The sequence below is a fragment of the Boleophthalmus pectinirostris genome, unplaced genomic scaffold (assembly GCF_026225935.1).
Source record: "Boleophthalmus pectinirostris isolate CB_2022bp ecotype Guang Dong unplaced genomic scaffold, ASM2622593v1 HiC_scaffold_18, whole genome shotgun sequence".
Classification (NCBI taxonomy): domain Eukaryota; kingdom Metazoa; phylum Chordata; class Actinopteri; order Gobiiformes; family Gobiidae; genus Boleophthalmus; species Boleophthalmus pectinirostris.
In genome coordinates, this window is record NW_026571133.1 from 11,355,245 (window position 1) to 11,373,147 (window position 17,903).

A 17,903-nucleotide genomic window follows, 5' to 3' on the forward strand; every position below is an offset into this window, starting at 1 on the left:
CCAAAACAAGAAGCAATATGCAGCTTATTTACAGACCTTTGGACAGGGTTGAAAAGTAAAATCCTCCACTGCTCTGACCATCATGAGCCACAATGAAAAACTGAAGTTTCGTGGTGATGATGAAGTGCTTAAGGAACTGTGCAAGACCAATGGCATAGCTTATGACAAAATTGCACATGAAGGAACATCTGTCAACTCCCTGGAGATATTCTTCTCTGACAGGACAAAGGTATGTATATTGAATTATGATGCATTACCATAACTGAAATTTGATTCATATTTTATATTCCAGACAGCAGCATGGGAAGTGACAGGATGCACCGAGGTAACAATGCCACCCCGCATCTTTAAAAATAAGAAATGAAAATGAATAAATAAACATTTTTCAAATAATAAGATGTCTGTCTAGTGATATTTTAAAAGTACAATATATATATATATATATATATATATATATATATATATATATATATATATATATATATATATGACTTTTAGCATTTAGCAGTGTTTTGCCCTCAAAATGACTGGTTTAGAATTAAGCCAAATTCACACAGGATTACTTTTATCTAAAGATGTCTGAGAGAAAAACTGTGAACATTTGCATGAGACACATCAGTAAACTATCACTTGTTATGGACTTTATTCCGGAAATGGCGGACTGATAAACACTGCAACAAGACAAGAACCTTTTAATCATGACATATATCGGTTTAAGTAGAGCCTAGAATTGCCAATATCTACTAAATTAAAAGTAAAAAAGTATCTATTAACTTCAAAACTGGAGTGGAATAGGCCATTTTGAGCTTTGAAGATGTAGACAGAAAAAAGGTAACTCCAATATGTGTCAATGAAACAAAACACAACTCCAGGTATGTTTTTGATGAGGTAACAGCATTATAACATGGCCAAAAGCTCACGAGAATACATTTTGCATAATATAGGACATTTAATCTATTGTATAAAATTTAAATGTGTATTTCTCTGGAATTATCGGTGCTCAAAAAATGTAGTGACCCTGACCCTCTGCTTTCTATGTCTCGAAATCTCGAATCAAACATTAAGACTAGAGATGTAACAATAACCGGAATATTGCGACATTGTATTGTCAAAGTTAAAATATATCTATAGTTACAATATATCGAATTAAAGTCTCTTTGCTTAAATGAAAAGTTATGGTGCAGCAATAGCTAAAAAAAAAAGACAGAGGGAACTGCATAGACCATGATCCTTTGCTCCATTTCAGTGTAGACTACATGAAGTAATAACAATTCTAAGCACTTTTAAGTCTTAGTTCTTTGGATTAAGTCTTATCAAGGCATTTTAAGAGAAAAAATGATCATATTCCTCTACAAAATATCGCAATAAATATCGTACCATGAGATGTATATCTTGAAAATATCGTATCGAGAGATTTGGATATTGTTACATCCCTAATCGTGAGCCTCCCCACCATATCGTGAGCTTTTCCATGATATCACAATAAATATCGTACCGAGGTTCATACCGTGACGATATCGTATTGTGAGACTTGGATATCGTTACACCCCTAATTAAGACTGATCATTATGTTGTTGTTTTTTTCCTCTATATGTCCCAGCTCTATATCTATCATTCTTGGCAAAGTGATAACAGCCTCGTGGCGACACAAAAGTACCAAATTAAGTTACATAGTGCATCTTTAAGTCTGACAACCTGGTAATATGACCTCAGTGGGCTTGTTTTGCAGATGCACAAACAAGAACAACAGAGTAATAACAGAATGGCTGCACTGTGCCTTTGAGAACACACGATTCACTTAATGATGCGCTGTACCAGACTGGACCACATAGACAGAGGTGACGTAAAAACTGCAGAGTGGTTATTAGGCTAAACTCTACATTATAACTATCAAAGCTGTTATGGTTCAAGCTTGAAGGGCTTTTTAAATAATTGTGTTAACATGAAGGGTCCAAAAATGTTACTTTCCTACTTAAGACATATTTTATCATTTTAGATTCTGGACTGGATCTAGGTCTCACTTATTTTAGGGATGATGTTTCTTTTTATTTTGAGATGTAAAATGTCCTATCAACTTACATTTAACACCTTAGCAAACAAACTGATCTGATTTTTTATTATATATGACTCGCTGGTAACGGCCTACAAAACCTACTGCACTGAGATTTGCGGAAATACATATAAGAGTAATGCAAATCCAGTCTTTACCCTGCAAAAAAAGGCAATAAGAGCAACCGCATTATCAGTTTACAATGAACCAACCAATGCATTATTTATAAACCTTCAAACTCTGAAAGTTTACGATTTAGTCGACCTTTACACTTTGAAAATCATGTTCTAAGTAAACGACAATCTCTCAATCTCTTGTCAAAATCATAACAGAATATGTTCAAAATCCAAAGCAGCCAATATGAGCTCAGAGGTACGGCCATGTTTATCCAAAAGAAAATCAGAACGAACATTATGAAATTTTGTACATACCTGTTAAGGGCGTTGGAGCTCTGGAATAATTGTACAGAAGACCTAAAACTGTGCACCACTCTCTTCCACTTTATAAAGAAGTTTAAATGTTTAATTCTGGGCAGATACATGAATTATGATAGTTTGTGTTGTAGTACTTTGTTGTACTGTTACTGATTTGTTTGTTGAACTGGTGTCAAGATGACGCTCTGACAAAGGAATAAAGGGTGAAGGCAGAATAAGCTCAAGCTTCAGCCTACACCTTTTCAGTTTGTGTGTGTTAAATATGACTGTCTGTGAAATAATGTCAGAATACACCTGTGACTGAAATAAATTAATCAATCAATTACAATCAATGATCACACACAGAATTTCAATGGCCTTAAAGCTGCACAATGCGACTTTTCTGGTAGAGATGTCCTCTTATTTTTTTTTGTATTTCTCCATCACCTTGATTGGATTTTTCCACAATATGGCATTAACCTTATTTAAAGTTGTGCAAAAATATTGAAATATCGATGTATCATATTGTTTAATTTGATGATATAGTATCGATATTGGTGACTCTTGTATCGATATATCAACAAGAGTATTTTTGGTATATTTTACTCAATTATTTTGTTACAGCTAGAGTTTTGTTGCTTGTTTAGTGGAAGAAAACTCTTTTATGCGACACATTTGACATTTTCAAAGTTTTGAGTATTAAAATGAGTGTATTTTATATGAACTTTGCACAAGAAGTGATTTAACAAAGACTTAGTATCACAGTCATGACTTTGCCTTTATTTTTACTGAACTGTACCGAATCGATTTGAAATATATCGTATCGAAATGTAAGCTGTATCGCGGTATGTATCGTATCGGCAACTTCTTAATGATACCCAACCCTAACGTTCTCTATCTTCCATCTAATCAATTACAGACATTTTATAGCATTCTTACTGTTTGGGAGGTCATCTTTCCACAGATCTGACAATCACATGTCCATGCAGACAAACAACCAGAAAGGCGACATAAAGCATATTTAATTGCCTGCTCATCTTTTGTAAATCAATTTAGATGAGTTTGTAAAGAACTCACCAGGAACACACATCACAGACAAACACAAAGAAGCAAGGAACAAAAACAAGCAAAAATAACTACATTGTGTGATCTATTGTTCTTATATTCAAGGACTTTGTGAAAGGGCTGCATGATTTCTGTATCAGAGCCAGAGCCTGTGCTGAGGAGCTGCTCTTACCTTGTGTATAATGAGCTCATGGGTTCCATCTGGAAGCGTCCGGCCGTCCTCCTGCATCAGAGGCACAAACGAGTATCCAAACAGCTTCTTCTCCCCCTTGTCTTTAGCTGTCAAACAATAAGGCAGAAATACAAGGTCAGATACCAAACGTCTGCTATAGAACAATTTAATACTGGGAATAATAATAATAATAATAATATGTCAAAAGGTCAAATTATGGTAAATGTCAACAAATCAGGGTGTGGTGTTACATATGGTGGCATCTAAAGTAATTCCTTGATTTCAGAAAGAGACAAAAACTAGGATAGTGGTAGGGATAGCAGTAAAAAATGTACAGTTTTTTAAAATTATTATAATTTTTTTAACAATTCAAAATCTCCTCAAATGTGCCATCAAATGTTTGGTTCAATTATTCCACTTAAACGGGCTCAAAAATTTTGCCTGATTCATCAGCTGAAATCGTTCACTTGATGGCAGGCGGGTAGTTTTTTTTATTTAACCAATCGCTGCTATTTGGTCATGACGTATGTAATGCACCAAATCCCGTAAGAAGAAGGTCAATAACCTCTTTCCCCTTGATAAAATTCACCAAACATTCTCTTTGTTCCGGCTTTAAATCCTTGATCTCGTGAATCGTTGCCAACACAGAATGTTGGGCTTCATCTACATCCATCTCGACTGCTTTGTTTACTGTTGTGCTGTTCCACAAAAGGGACCCAGACAGGTGCTTGAGTTTGACGTCATGGCTTCACAGCTCTTTGCTGATTGGCCGGTGCACGCTCTACAGCTTCAGGGGTTCTTGCAGTGTATTCTGATTCCTGACCTAGTTGCTGGAGAGAAATGAAATTGAGCAGAGGCACTAGCACAAAGACACACACAAAAATGGCTATACCTTTGTTGTTTCCTTTATTAATTTATTTTTAAATCAAGTAAAAATGTATCTACTGAAAATCATTTTGATGTAAAAGTGATATTCAAATTTTACTAGTATTTTTGTAACAGCATTTGAAAAGTCATACTCCCATAGCTCACATCTACTTAGAAATAATTACATAACATTACTACACACTATTTATTTTTTTTATTTAATTACTGAGTGTCTGGCCAATGCAAAACTGTAAATATTATCAGCTACAACAGTATGATAAATATGCATTAACAATGTTTAATCAATACTAAACATGGGGTTATTTTAAATCCCAACTATATGAACTCTTAATAGAGCTTTCACTAATGGCTTGTGTAAATGAGCCTGGCTGTGCATTATTAACATCACAAACAGCAACTTCTCTTCGCGTTGATGTTATGGGAAAATAATTACACTCTCTCTGTAACTCAGCGCATTTTTAGCGGCGTAGAAAACCACCAAAAACAACAAAAAAACTCATCAAGATCAAGCTTCTAAAATCAATTACGCGTTCCGCTAACAGGGGTATAATTTGGCTGGCGAGTTGTAAGTCGATCATGAAAAGGAGCTAACTGATTCCTCTGCTGTTTGTGCGCTATGCTAATGTGGGCACAGCAGGATGTGACAGTGGCCCTCTTGTCGAAGCACATTTCCAATTCTTTGCCGTAGCGGTGTTCATTTACCCAGTGTGTTGTTTAGCCCCCGGGAGACAGCCACAAGTTGTATCAGAACTTGTAATACATTTTTGCATCACCAGAAATCAGCTTCCATGAAAGATGCTTTGTCTCGGGTAGGTCTGAACTTAAAAAGATAAAATCACAGAGCCCCAGGTGAAGAGAGATAAGAGGAGATTCAAGTGGTGTGAAATGCAACCGTACAAATCCTGTGAGAGCGTGAATATACTGTATTATTGAAAAGACTGTTGTGCTTTGAAATACAGAGGTGGGTAGATGTCAGTTACATTTGCTCAGTTATCGATGGGGATGCGGCGTTTCAGCTTTTTCACTTTCGATACTAATTTTGATACTGTAGCTTTGAGCATCTGCCAATCCCAGATATAAACCGATACCAACGCACAAACTGAAAACAGCATTTATTTCCTTGAAACAAAAATCAAATGAGACAACCTGATCCAAATGTAGCTGTTATTTATCTCTAAAGTAACTACAGAACAGCGTTGTGTGACAGTTCAAACGTTACGAGACTTTCTGGTTTGACTATAACCACTAATGGTCTTATTACATCCATTTATATTTTCAACCAGGATATTGGCTGAACCGATATAGGTAGCCGATATGCAGTTGACCAAATGTTTCAGTATCAGCGTCAATATCAAACCCAGTATCGGATCAGTGCATCCCTAGATATCGTGTAACTTTTTGAAGAAATTTATCCTTGCAGAGTAGTTTTCTTATAGCCTGATTCATCAGGCGGTTTCTCTTAATTTCACTTCGTAGAAACCATCTGACCTCACCGTGTTAGAATTTGTTTGCTCGATGGTAGGTGGGTACTTTTTATCATTTAACCAATCGCTGCTATTTGGTCGTGACGTATGCAATGTGCCACTAACAGGGCGAATTGGTATATTAAGCTTTTCCCAAATCCAATAGGAAGAAGGGCAATGACCATTCCCCATGATGAAATTCACCAAACATTCTCTTTTTTCTGGCTTTAAATCCTCAATCTTGGGAATCGTTGACAACACTGAATATATGGCTCTTCGCTGATTGGCTGCTGCCCGAACTTGCACTTCCGGGGTTTTTGCAAACCGTCTAGTGTTTTTTGATTCCTGACCTAATTGCTGGAGAAAAATTAAATTGAGTGGAGGCACTAGGTGGCGCCAGCCTGGCTAATTTTCTTGCACCATATTAGGGGTCTGTGCGGGACAGAATTTAAAGTCCCGCTCCCGCCTGCACCCACATTGTGCAGTCCCGCTCCCTCCCACATCTGCGATACCTTGTCCCGCTCCCGCCCGCAAATCCCACAAGATGGGGACATTCGCTTTCTTAAGCTCCATCAAACACGGAGAAGCAGAAAGAAATTGTCAAAAATGTGCTCGAGATTAGACCACGTCTGCAAATTTAGGCTGCTTAAAATGTTTTTATTAATGCCAAATACAATATCCAGCACAAATGATGTATGACAGACACACTTTAATCATTTGTATATTTTACTTTACACTCATATTTAGTTTGTGAGACTGCAGTTTATCATCCCTCCCACCCATGCCCGCAATGAGCTTTCAAAACGTCTCCCGCGCTGAACTGTTTTGCGTCGGGTGCAGAGCTCTACACCATATGTTAAAACCTACTTGAGTAAAATATAATAACAGTATAACAGTTTTGCTCTTCAATACTTTTCCCACTGTGAGTTAAGTTTACAAGTTGACACTGTGTTTCTTAAAGGTGCACAATGGAACTTTTGGGTTGGGAGTCCGTCACCTCCTCGTTTCTATGGATATGTCATTGCTCTGCTTTGAATGCTACACAGTATGACATTAAACTGCTCTACCTAAAATTTATTCAATTACAGGTGTTTTTATTGCTCAAAAACCTGACCAGTAACTTGGCCTGGTTTAGCCTCAGAGAGGAAAGTAAGGTTTAATGCCATACTGTGAAAAATGCCAGACAAAGCAATAACATCTTCATTGCTTTTTACCGTTCCTTGAGTAATCATTTGGGTTACAACTTTTTTTACTTTTATTAGCGTACTATTGTTTTAGATTGCCTATTGTGCAATTGTTGGCTACTCTACCAATTTCTAGCCTTTGCCTGTACATAACAAATAAAACTATATAATATATTTGGTCAATATAATTCAGTTCAACCCTGGACTTCTAACCAGACCAATAAATTCAAATTGGATGGGTTTTCAGATTTAATTGAAATTACAGAGTTTACCCATTGCATTTCGACAGACCCAAAGTCCCAGAGCCCTAATAGAACATGCACAGTGGCCATAGATGGTACCACCACAGGCCTAAATTAGAGCTTTAATAAGCAGCCCTTGGGTCGTGGTGCCAGCACTGCCAGCAGTAATAAGGCTGCTATATCTATTGCACACATTCACAAGGCTCGTGGCTCTGGTGCAAATAGCAGAATAATATGAGCTTGTTATGAGAGAACAGAGTCTCGGGGCTGCTCCCTGAAGTCCTGGAAATATAGAGCGCAGGTAAGGGTGCAAAAGCCAGTCCATAATTATAGTTTTAGGTCATTAGCAGGTTAGAAGTTTTACAAAGTCTCGTAAAAAGCTTGTAAGCTATTTTTCAAATGGGAACTGACTTCAGCTTTTGACATTGCTGTGTGCTTCTCAGTTTGCTCTCTTTGCTAATGAACCATGAACATGCTAGTACACCTCAAAATCCATTCAAACAAAAAAGTTAAAAATATTAAATCAGGTGAGAATACAACTCCATTCTTTCAGTACAGAATGTATTGATGTTTCTCAGTGGGTCTCAATCTTTTCACACCAAGTACCTCCAAATAAAATATCTGACCAATAACAAGAACTAAACCAGATCTAAAACAGGACTATTCGAGGTCTAGGTCGAAACTGGGGCTAAGCCATATCTACAATAGGACTACAATGACTATACTAATTCAAAACACAGGAAGACAAACTGTGGATTAAATTGGCTCTAAATTCAGCAAATTGCACATATACCACAGGTTGAGAAACACTGGTTTATATTTATTTTATTTTATTTTATGTATTTTTTTTCTTTTTCCAATGTAACTTTAATCATAGTATTCCCAATAAAAATACAAAACTTTTTTTTCCCACCAAAACATTTTGTAAATCTAAATGAAAGTAACTGTTTGCTGATGATGAGAGGGGCAGATGGCGCAGATTGGCAGCCACACTTCCATTAGTCTACCCTAGGGCACCTGCGGCTATAGGAAAGGCTTATCGTCATCAAAAAAAATCTGAGTCATTATATTCATAAGTTCCAGCTTTTCACCAGTCAAAATATGTAATATTTATATTAATATTTTTAATTCCCATGGCAACACTGCTAGTTTTTAATCACTGTAAAGCTCATACATATATAAAAAAAACATAAATAATAATAATATATGCATATATTACATACATTTTTTTTTACCTCAAATGTAATATGAGTTTTGCAGTTAGCTGCTATTTTGCACAATGTATGACGGTGTGTAGGATATTTTTCATGTATAATCTGAAGAGCAAAAACTGTGCGAGTGTTTTATGTATATTTTTTCCCTTTATAATTTAACTTTAACCATAGCATTCCCAATAAAAATAGAGAACTTTTTTTTCCCCACCAAAGCATTTTGTAATCTAAATGAAAGTAAGCGTTTGGTGATGATAAGAGGGGCAGGTGGCGCAGATTGGCAGGCACACTTCCATCAGTGTACCTTAGGGCAGCTGTGGCTATAGGAAAGGCTTATCATCACCAAGTGTGGAGTGAATGAATAACTCAAAACAAAGCATTTTTAAGAATCAGAAATATCCTGTGAAGCCAGGAAGGTAAAATATTGTGTACGCTGACACATGGTGTGAAAAGTTTAAGAACTGTGGATATATTTTACAGCAACAGTCCTTACTCATAGACTGGCACTTACTGGAAGCAGTGTCTGAACTCGAAGCGGACGTGGGATCCCCTGAACATGTCCACAGGGATGGGCAGTTTGATCTGCTCTGCCCAGCGGGGGCTGTTGTTGTGGTACAGCACCAGAGAGTGGTACTCGTCTGCTCCTGGTTCTCCTGACCCAGCCGCCACCTGACTCTGAGAGGAAGAGACACAGAAACAAAGTCGGCCAACAGGGTCAGTTCAATTTCAATTCAATTTATTCTGTATAGCCTAAAATCACAGAGTGGTTTTGTGACACTATGCCTTTACTTCTACTTGAGTTATTTCTTTTATAGTGTAAAAGTTGGTTGCCATTCCCACTGTGAGCAAAGTCGAAAAGAAACAAGAGCTATTCATTGGAATTACTAGAATGTGTGCGATGTGTACTATTATTTTGAAAATAACAGTACAATTGTTGTCTACTGTACACATTTCAATGCAGTTTCTCTTTCATTTTTTTTAGCAGTTTTGTGACACCATAACTTTACTCTTATTTCCTAGTAATTTATTTTATAGTGTAAAAGTTGGTTACTATCCCCAGTGTGAGTAATGTCTACAATAAGCAAGTAACCGTACTTTGTTATTGTAGAGCAAAAACGTTTTCTAATGCTGAAATTAAAAATGAAATATAGTAAAAATGAATTTGCCTTCACTTTTCAGACTGAATGTCCTGGCAGGTCAATAAACACATTTACCTTAGGGTGGGTTTTCTGTTTTATTTGACATTATAGCGTTTATCCATTGCATTCTGACAGACCCAAAGTCCTAGAGACCTAATAAAACATGCATAGTGGCCATAGCTCGTACCACCACAGGTCTAAATTAGAGCTTTAACAGACAGCCCTTGGGTCGTGGTCAGGTTTCATTCCACTTCAATTTATTTTTGTAGACCTTAAAACCAAAACATCAGTCACCTCAAAGGACAAAACTGTTGATTTCACCAACAGAAAGTTACAAAATCAAACAATGAAACTGTCAGTGGTCAATAATAGACATGCAGAATAACCAGCATTCTCATAACAGGTGCATTCTGGGAGAGAAAAGACAGGAAGTGAAAAGGAAATGAGGGCTACACAATACAGGAGGTGGGAGATGTGACCAGCAGCACAATGAATTAATGTGACAGGAATATATTAAAAACACACTGGGGCCTTCCATGCATGAACCAGCAATACCAAGAAAGAAAGCGCGGCGTAGTTTTTCATTTGTGTGTTTACATGCGTTACTAGGGGCGTTACTAGGGAGCGTGCCATGTGGCGGGCAGCAGCGTAGGGTTCTGAGTCTATTTTCTGTCCAAGGCCGAAGCAGTACAGGAAAACCACACAGCGAGTCTGTCACAGAGCTGCACCGAAATACACCGGGGAGGCGCTCACTTCTCATCTGGGTCAGTGGATTTCAGTTTTTGCTTTAAATAAGTGACACACAGTGAATAAAAAATACTACATTTTTAGGTGCGTGTACCTCTGTCCTGGTTTGAGCCCAATTTGGCCCTTGTGTAGATTTGGTTTGGCCCTGTTCTAGGTGTGGTTTAGTTCTAGTTTAGTCTTGGTTTAGTTTTGGTCTAGTCATGGTCTACTCCTGCTCATTTTTTTCTTTTTACTGCAATAAATCAGTATACTTTTGTTTGACCCATCCTTAAAGGTACTATGCAAAATTGACTCTTGTGAGCTTGTAGCCATGTTAGAAAGTTGTTTCCTCATCAAAAACATAACTGGAGTGGTGTTTGTTTTATTCACACATGGCTAGTAATCCTTTATATTCAGCCTACATCTCTCAAGATCAAAATTATCTGCTCCACCTTGTGAAGCGGTAGTTTTCAAGTTAACAGCTACCTTTTACTTTAGACAGAGTGGCAATTCTTGGTCTTAAATTATCCATATTATTCTAGTGAAGGTGTATGGAGTTTAAAAACATAGTGGAGCCTTTCCTGAGTTTTTTTTTTTTTTTAGTTTGAGAGAAGAATACAGTCTAGATATGCAGTATTGTGTGTTAAACATGTGAATGAAACAAAACACAACTCCAGCTGTATCTGCAATAAGGAAACAAGATTATTTATATCCTAGATCAGCATAATATAGGCCCTATAAGTGCTGCCTAAAAAGATAAATTTCTTGTTGTCTAAGCAAAACGGTGCATAATAAAGACAGTATCCAAAGTCTACAGCATATATTGATTTCTGTAAAACCTTTATATTCTTACCTTGAGTATCTGTCCATCGATGTCCAGAGCGTACACTGTAATCTCCACGTTCCTGGCAACACTTTTTCCTCCCTTCTCGAACTCGCCCCTCTCCAGAGTGATATAAAGGTCATTTCTCATCTCGCCTGCACCACAAGAACCCAAAAGGTCAGCAGATGTTACGCAGATAAGAAAGCATTATTAATGATCTTTCCTTGGCTTCAGTTTACTGTGTAATTTATCATGACAGGGATGAACCCGATTTACATTTACAGAGGATGTGTTCAATGAAGAGTGGGTCAAGGTTTGGACCTGTATGCATGTTCAATTGAAAAGGGTAATTGCATGGACACTTTACATGTAAGTACAGGTTAAAATATTACAATATGGCATTTTATGTCAATTTGGATTGCATTCAGTTTATTATGCTGAATAAAATGCGCTGTGTAACTTTCCTGGGATTCCACAACACGGATGTCTTTATGGAAATAGTATTGCTTTGCCAGTAATGATCCACAGTGCAGTATTAAACCTATTGAGCTTTAACTTAATTACAGGCTTTAAAAACACACACATGAAAAATGTGCATTCTACTAGTGAGGTCGGCTTTCCACAGATGTGTCTTGGCCGTGTGGTTCCACCTGTTTCCATGACAATAGATGTGTGTAATGCTATAATATGGTCGCCTGATTCCTCAGCCAGTTTCACTTTGTAGAAACCATCTGACCTCACAGCGTTAGAATTCGTTTGCTCGGCGGTAGGTGGGTACTTTTTATCATTTAACCAATTGCTGATATTTGGTTGACGTATGTAATGCGCCGCTAACGGGGCTAACTGGTATATTAAGCTTTTCCCAAATCCCGTAGGAAGAAAGGCAATAACATCTTTCTCCTTGATAAAACTCACTAAACATTCTCTTTGTTTCAGCTTTAAATCCTCGATCTCAGGAATCGTTGCCAACACAGAATGTATAGCTCTTTGCTGATTGGCTGGTGCCCGAACTCACACTTCCGAGGTTTTTGCGAACCGTCTAGTGTATTCTGGAGGCACTAGGTGGCGCCAGTCTGCCTGTTAATATGGAACATAAGTAATAACATCTACATGGAGACAAGTAAGTGGCAGATACTCTATCAGAAGAGTTTTCTGGTGCACCTTTACTGTAAGTTTTAGGTTTATTTTTTTTAGTAATTATCTTTTCATTTATTCAGGGCTGTGATACAACAAAGTAACATACCTATTAGTTATGACCTATTTTAATGTTATCTTTTAGTAATTAACTTAAGCATTAGAACTAAATTAATGCTCAAAATGTTTCTTATATAATACAAGTATACACATTGTATCTATATACTGCACTTATCTTCTCTTTATTCACAGAATACCACAACTTCTTCAATTTTTCAAACATTATTTGCACAAGGAAAACTATTTTTAGATCCTCATGTTAGCCTCCTCCGAAAAACAATGAAGCAAATGGCGTTATAGTTCCAAAACACAAACAGAACACCGTTATTTCTCCCCGAAGAGGAAGTGAAAACAGTGCAATGCATTGTGGGTAAGCTAAAGACAAGGATGGGGTTGTTTCCGGAGCAACCAAAGCTGCGGTCAGACAGAGTTGTAAAGTGGGTTCGTCTCCATACTGCCCCAGTGAGCACATGTCTGGCCCATCATATCTCTGCATCTCCAGGGTCAACACTGATTTTCCCCTTTTCAAATGTGTATCCATGGAAACGCAAGCTTTGTATATTGTTGTTACTGTACAAAAGGTTTAGACATGAGCCGTATTGTTGTGAAGGGGAAAAAAACATGGGAGGGGCGTGTAATGTACAATAGGAAATAAAGGAAGTAGGGGTTGAATAGCTGGAGCTGCTATGTGAGGAGAGGAAACAAAACACAATTAATTAAACAATTAATTAAATACAAAATATAATAATAAATGTTTCAGTGATACATGTGAAACAACTGGTCACTGGTCAACTATAATTTACAAACAAGATCAAATTTGTGATTTTAGATCCTTAATTTTTTCCTCGTAAGTAGCCATATTTGTTTTGATAGGACAGACCATGCATGTTCCTGACTGGCTAATCCACCTGTCAGTCATGCCCATCTGAAAACTGGGAGACTGATGAAGTGTGTATTCTGGATCCAAGGCAACTTTTAATGTGCATTTAAAGTATTGTATTGTATTTGTATTTGTTTATTAAAGGGACAATGCAAAAGAAAGTCATATTAATAATTCTGCTACATATTTGTGATCTAATTAAAGGCCTTACTGTAGCCTATATGTAATCTAAAACCTATTGCCTATTTACAAAAAAGGAATAAAACTGGTGAAGATACATAAGTCATGACTAAATATAGTAAAAAAAACAAAAAAAACTGAGTCACTATGTTCACAGGTTCCAGCTTTTCACCAAAAAGATGTAATAACATATAATATTTTTGTTAATTTCCATAGCAACACTGCTAGTTTTTAATCACTCTGAAGCTCATAGATATGGAAAAAGATAACAAAAAATAATATATGCATATATTTCTTTTCTTTTTTTTTTTTTTTACCTCAAATGTAATATGAGTTTTGTAGTTAGCTGTTTTTTTGCATAATGTATGAAAGTGTGTAGGATATTTTATATGTATAATTTGAAGGGCAAAAACAAGGGGAGTGCCTATAGCCTCATTTTGTGTAAAAGGAAGTGAGAATAAGTTGTGTTCTTATTTAATCTGCCCATAGTTGAAAACTGTGGAGGGCGGGCAGAAATCTATAGTAGAATTTGCCTTTTCACTTTTCAAATGTAAATGTTTTGCCTTTTTGTGGTTGTTGAATATCTCTGCTACTGCTAAGCCTATCCAAATGAATTAGCCTAAATGAAATAAGGATTTAGTTTAATTAAAATAAAAAATGTTATTACTCATTATTTAAAAACAGAGGTTCAGTCGCTGTCAGCTCAAAGGACATTAAGCCACAAGATTAAAATGGGAGTTCTTAACAAAAACATGCTTAAAAAGTTTCAACATTTGTGGATTTTCAGTTTAGTTATTTCTTTCAAAAACAGTGAATTCCCCAAAGAATTATGCATATAGATGCAAGTAGCTAAAATAAGAATAAAGGAGAAGTCATGAACAGGAAATATGCATGTTAAACTTTACTGCTGTATTATTATTATTATTATTATTATTATTATTATTGTTATTATTATTACATTTATTTTTTTTTATTCTATACAATAAATCTCATAGAATAAAGTATACAGGCTCCTGCCCATCTGACATTATTTTAAAATGTTGAGTAAAGCTAAAAGAGTAAGAAAATAAAGGAGAAGGCATGAACAGGAAATCTGCCTCTGTTTTGGTGCAAATCCAGAGAAAATGAGAGAAAAAATTGTGCAAAAAAAAACAGGGAGGAGAGCTGAGATGTTTAGCCCAAGGGCAGAGCTCCACAGACGGGCTGGGTGAGAGGTTTTTATGGGCAGACACAGACAAAGACTCTAGACGCTGGACATAAATCTGTCTTAGTTAGGAGCTGGGGGGAGCTGGAGTCACTGTTTCCTCTTTATCGGTCTAACCACACAGAAAACCTCACAGACCCAAACAAGAACTGCCCCTGTTCTGTCTCTCTCTACCAACAGGGATAGGTGGCTCACTTAACCTGCATTTTACACCCACCACTGTACTATATATGTAAATACAAGCAGACGAAAGTATGCTCAAGCCGTCTGCAACATCTCCCATTTAAATGGTACTGTATTAGTTACCATAGCAACCACGTCAAGCCCTGAGGGGGGCTCTGTCATTTAGCAAGAAAAATGTCTGAGGAATGCATCGTCTATCGAAATGGAAGGACTTTTTTTTCTTTTTTTTTCCTAAATGTAGGACAAATACAGATATTTGCTCAATGTTAAAGGTGAACTGTATAACTTTTCTGATGGAGGGTTCACTACCCACTTGTCTCCATAGAGATGTTTTGATTAATGTTTTGTTATTTTTGGAATATCCCAGCATGGCATTAAACGTATCCATCTTGCCTTTACTCAACAACATGGGTTTTTCTTAACTTAGGCCCCGACCACACTAGTACGTATTTGAGTCATTTTTGTTGTGGGTGCAGTGTTCGTCCACACTAACCCGACTGAAAACGGCTCCAGAGACAGAACGATATGGTGCCACCAGCTCCCAAGAATTCATTTGGGTATAGATCTGATCTGGCACTGTGTGGACACCTGACAACACTGATATGATGATATGCTGATACGCAAAGTAATTCACTGCCAAAACACTAAGAGGCTAGAATATATGTCCATTCATATATACTATATACATATATATCTATGCATATAATCTGCAGACATACAGTATAATCTCTGAAAAGTTTAACATGAACCATCTCCAACGCTATAGAAGAACAGAACAGACTCACCATCAAAACATCCCTCTGTCACAGAAAGAACACATATAACCCACTAAGTCGTGTCCTTTAGTCCGACAGAAGCTGAACCGCATCAGCGCACAATAGCAGGCTGTTTTTTGAGCGGCTTAGTTTATGCAAATTAGCCATGCGGTTTTAAGTTTTGTTTCTGTAAAACGTAAACAATATGCTCAAAGCTGTATGGATAGTGAAGGCTTGTGGACACAGAAACAATGTGTCTGGATTAGGGCTGGGCGATATGGATCAAAAAATATATCTCGATATATTTTGCTATATCTCTATATACGATACATATCCCGATATCTGTACAGGAAAAAATAACCCCCTAAAATGGAAAACTGCAAAAACAAATATGCCAAATTCCACAAGGTCCTTTTTTTAAAAATTAAAGTGTAAAAGGTAGGCAGTTCATATAGGAACATTTAAGATTACAAAAAACCCTAATTACATAAATAATAATTTAACTGTAAAATAAAAGAAATAAAACATATTTCCTTTGTTTCATTCATAAATAAAACAACTCAACTCAAGCTCTTTGCATTAACTCTGTTATCCAAACCATAATCAGAACCATGAGCTCTTTTAACAGAAGAAGCTCAGGATGTTCCTTATTTTAACAGATCCATGTTCCTATCCAGCAGTAAGGAGCTATGAGGTTTCCCACAATCCACTGCAGATCAAACCCAACGTTTCCAAACACTTTTGTACAAGTGACACTGCAACAGATTATTAATTAAAATCTTCTACATAAATAGAATTTACATTACTAAACTTTACAAGATATACAGCATAACGACTCAAGAGCCACATCAGCCCGTTTGAGATTATAGTGTTAATTCTTTTATTTTATGTTTTTTTTTGTTTTTTTGCAGCTTTGCGCAGACTTGTTTACATTTTACAGAAACGAAACTTAAAAAGCGCATGGCTAATTTGCATAAACAGCGCACTCCACGTGCCGCTCATGCGGTTCAACTTCTTTTGGACTAAAGGACATGACTCGGTGGAATATGAGGATGTGCTGCTGATGGTTTTGTCTGTAAATGGTGGAAAAGTTTCGAGGCGCTAGAAGCTTTTCACTGGCAGCAACTTTCGGCGTTCACGGCGATAGTGAGGAGTGAATGAGACACGAGCGAACAAAATCAGGGAGGCGGGGGCGCGCGGGCGGCGACAGAGAAGACAAACAAGCAAAGTGGCGAAATCAAAATTGAATATAAGCATTATATCGATATATACGATATGTCAGAATTCATATCGAGTTTTTAAAAAATCTCGATATATTAAAAATATCGAGATATCGCCCACCCCTAGTCTGGATGCTAATCTTTTCCGATACAATGATACGGTGATTTGTTTCAGTGTAAACGTAGTTTTAAAAATGTACATTCTTACTGTAAGTGGGCTTGCCTCTCCACAGGTCTGACATGTAGTTTGGTCCTGCTGTGTCACCTGCTGTCTCCGTGAGATAAATAAGTGTAATGCCTTACTGTGGAACATTTTAGGTAATATCTCCATGAAGAGAAGCAGCCAGAAGCCATTTTTAAGGAGTGTTTATGATAAATCCGTAAATTAACTTTTTAAAATGACTAAAGAGAAAAGAGTGAGACCTTGGATCTATGGACCCATCAAGACAACTACTTGAACACAGTAACTCAAAATATACAATAGATCTAGAGAATTATTACAACAAACATATATAAATGAGTAAAAATTATACCCTAACCAAGGTAAATATGATCTTTCCAACTTAAATATTATTCTTATCACTGTATGGTGCAGTACTAAGTTAATATATCTGGAATAACATCTTGAGAAAACGCTTTAAATCTTGACCCACATTTTGAAACCATTGCCAATAGAAAAGTGAAAATGAAAAGAAAGAAACCTTGACTAACTTCGCTACATTATAAAAGCAAAAATAAGCAATAAGCAATAAATATAAAATATGCATGAATGAGCAGAGCAAAGAAATAAATAAAATAAGTAGGCTACATTTTACTGACTGTGGGTGTGTTTACCAAAAAATAATCCCTTATGTAAACAGTGAATCTTAAAGTTGCACAAGTCTTTTTACTGACAGCAGGCTTGTCTCTCC

At 36.7% G+C, this 17,903-nt stretch overlaps 1 protein-coding gene across 1 annotated transcript in view; it reads right to left on the reverse strand.

Moving 5' to 3' along the window:
* dock4b (dedicator of cytokinesis 4b) overlaps positions 1–17,903 on the reverse strand; it is a 279,898-nt gene that overhangs the window by 120,378 nt on the left and 141,617 nt on the right. The window contains 3 exon segments of the mRNA XM_055153283.1: positions 3,701–3,810; positions 9,204–9,363; positions 11,407–11,531. Coding sequence (XP_055009258.1) covers positions 3,701–3,810; positions 9,204–9,363; positions 11,407–11,531 — 395 coding nt within the window.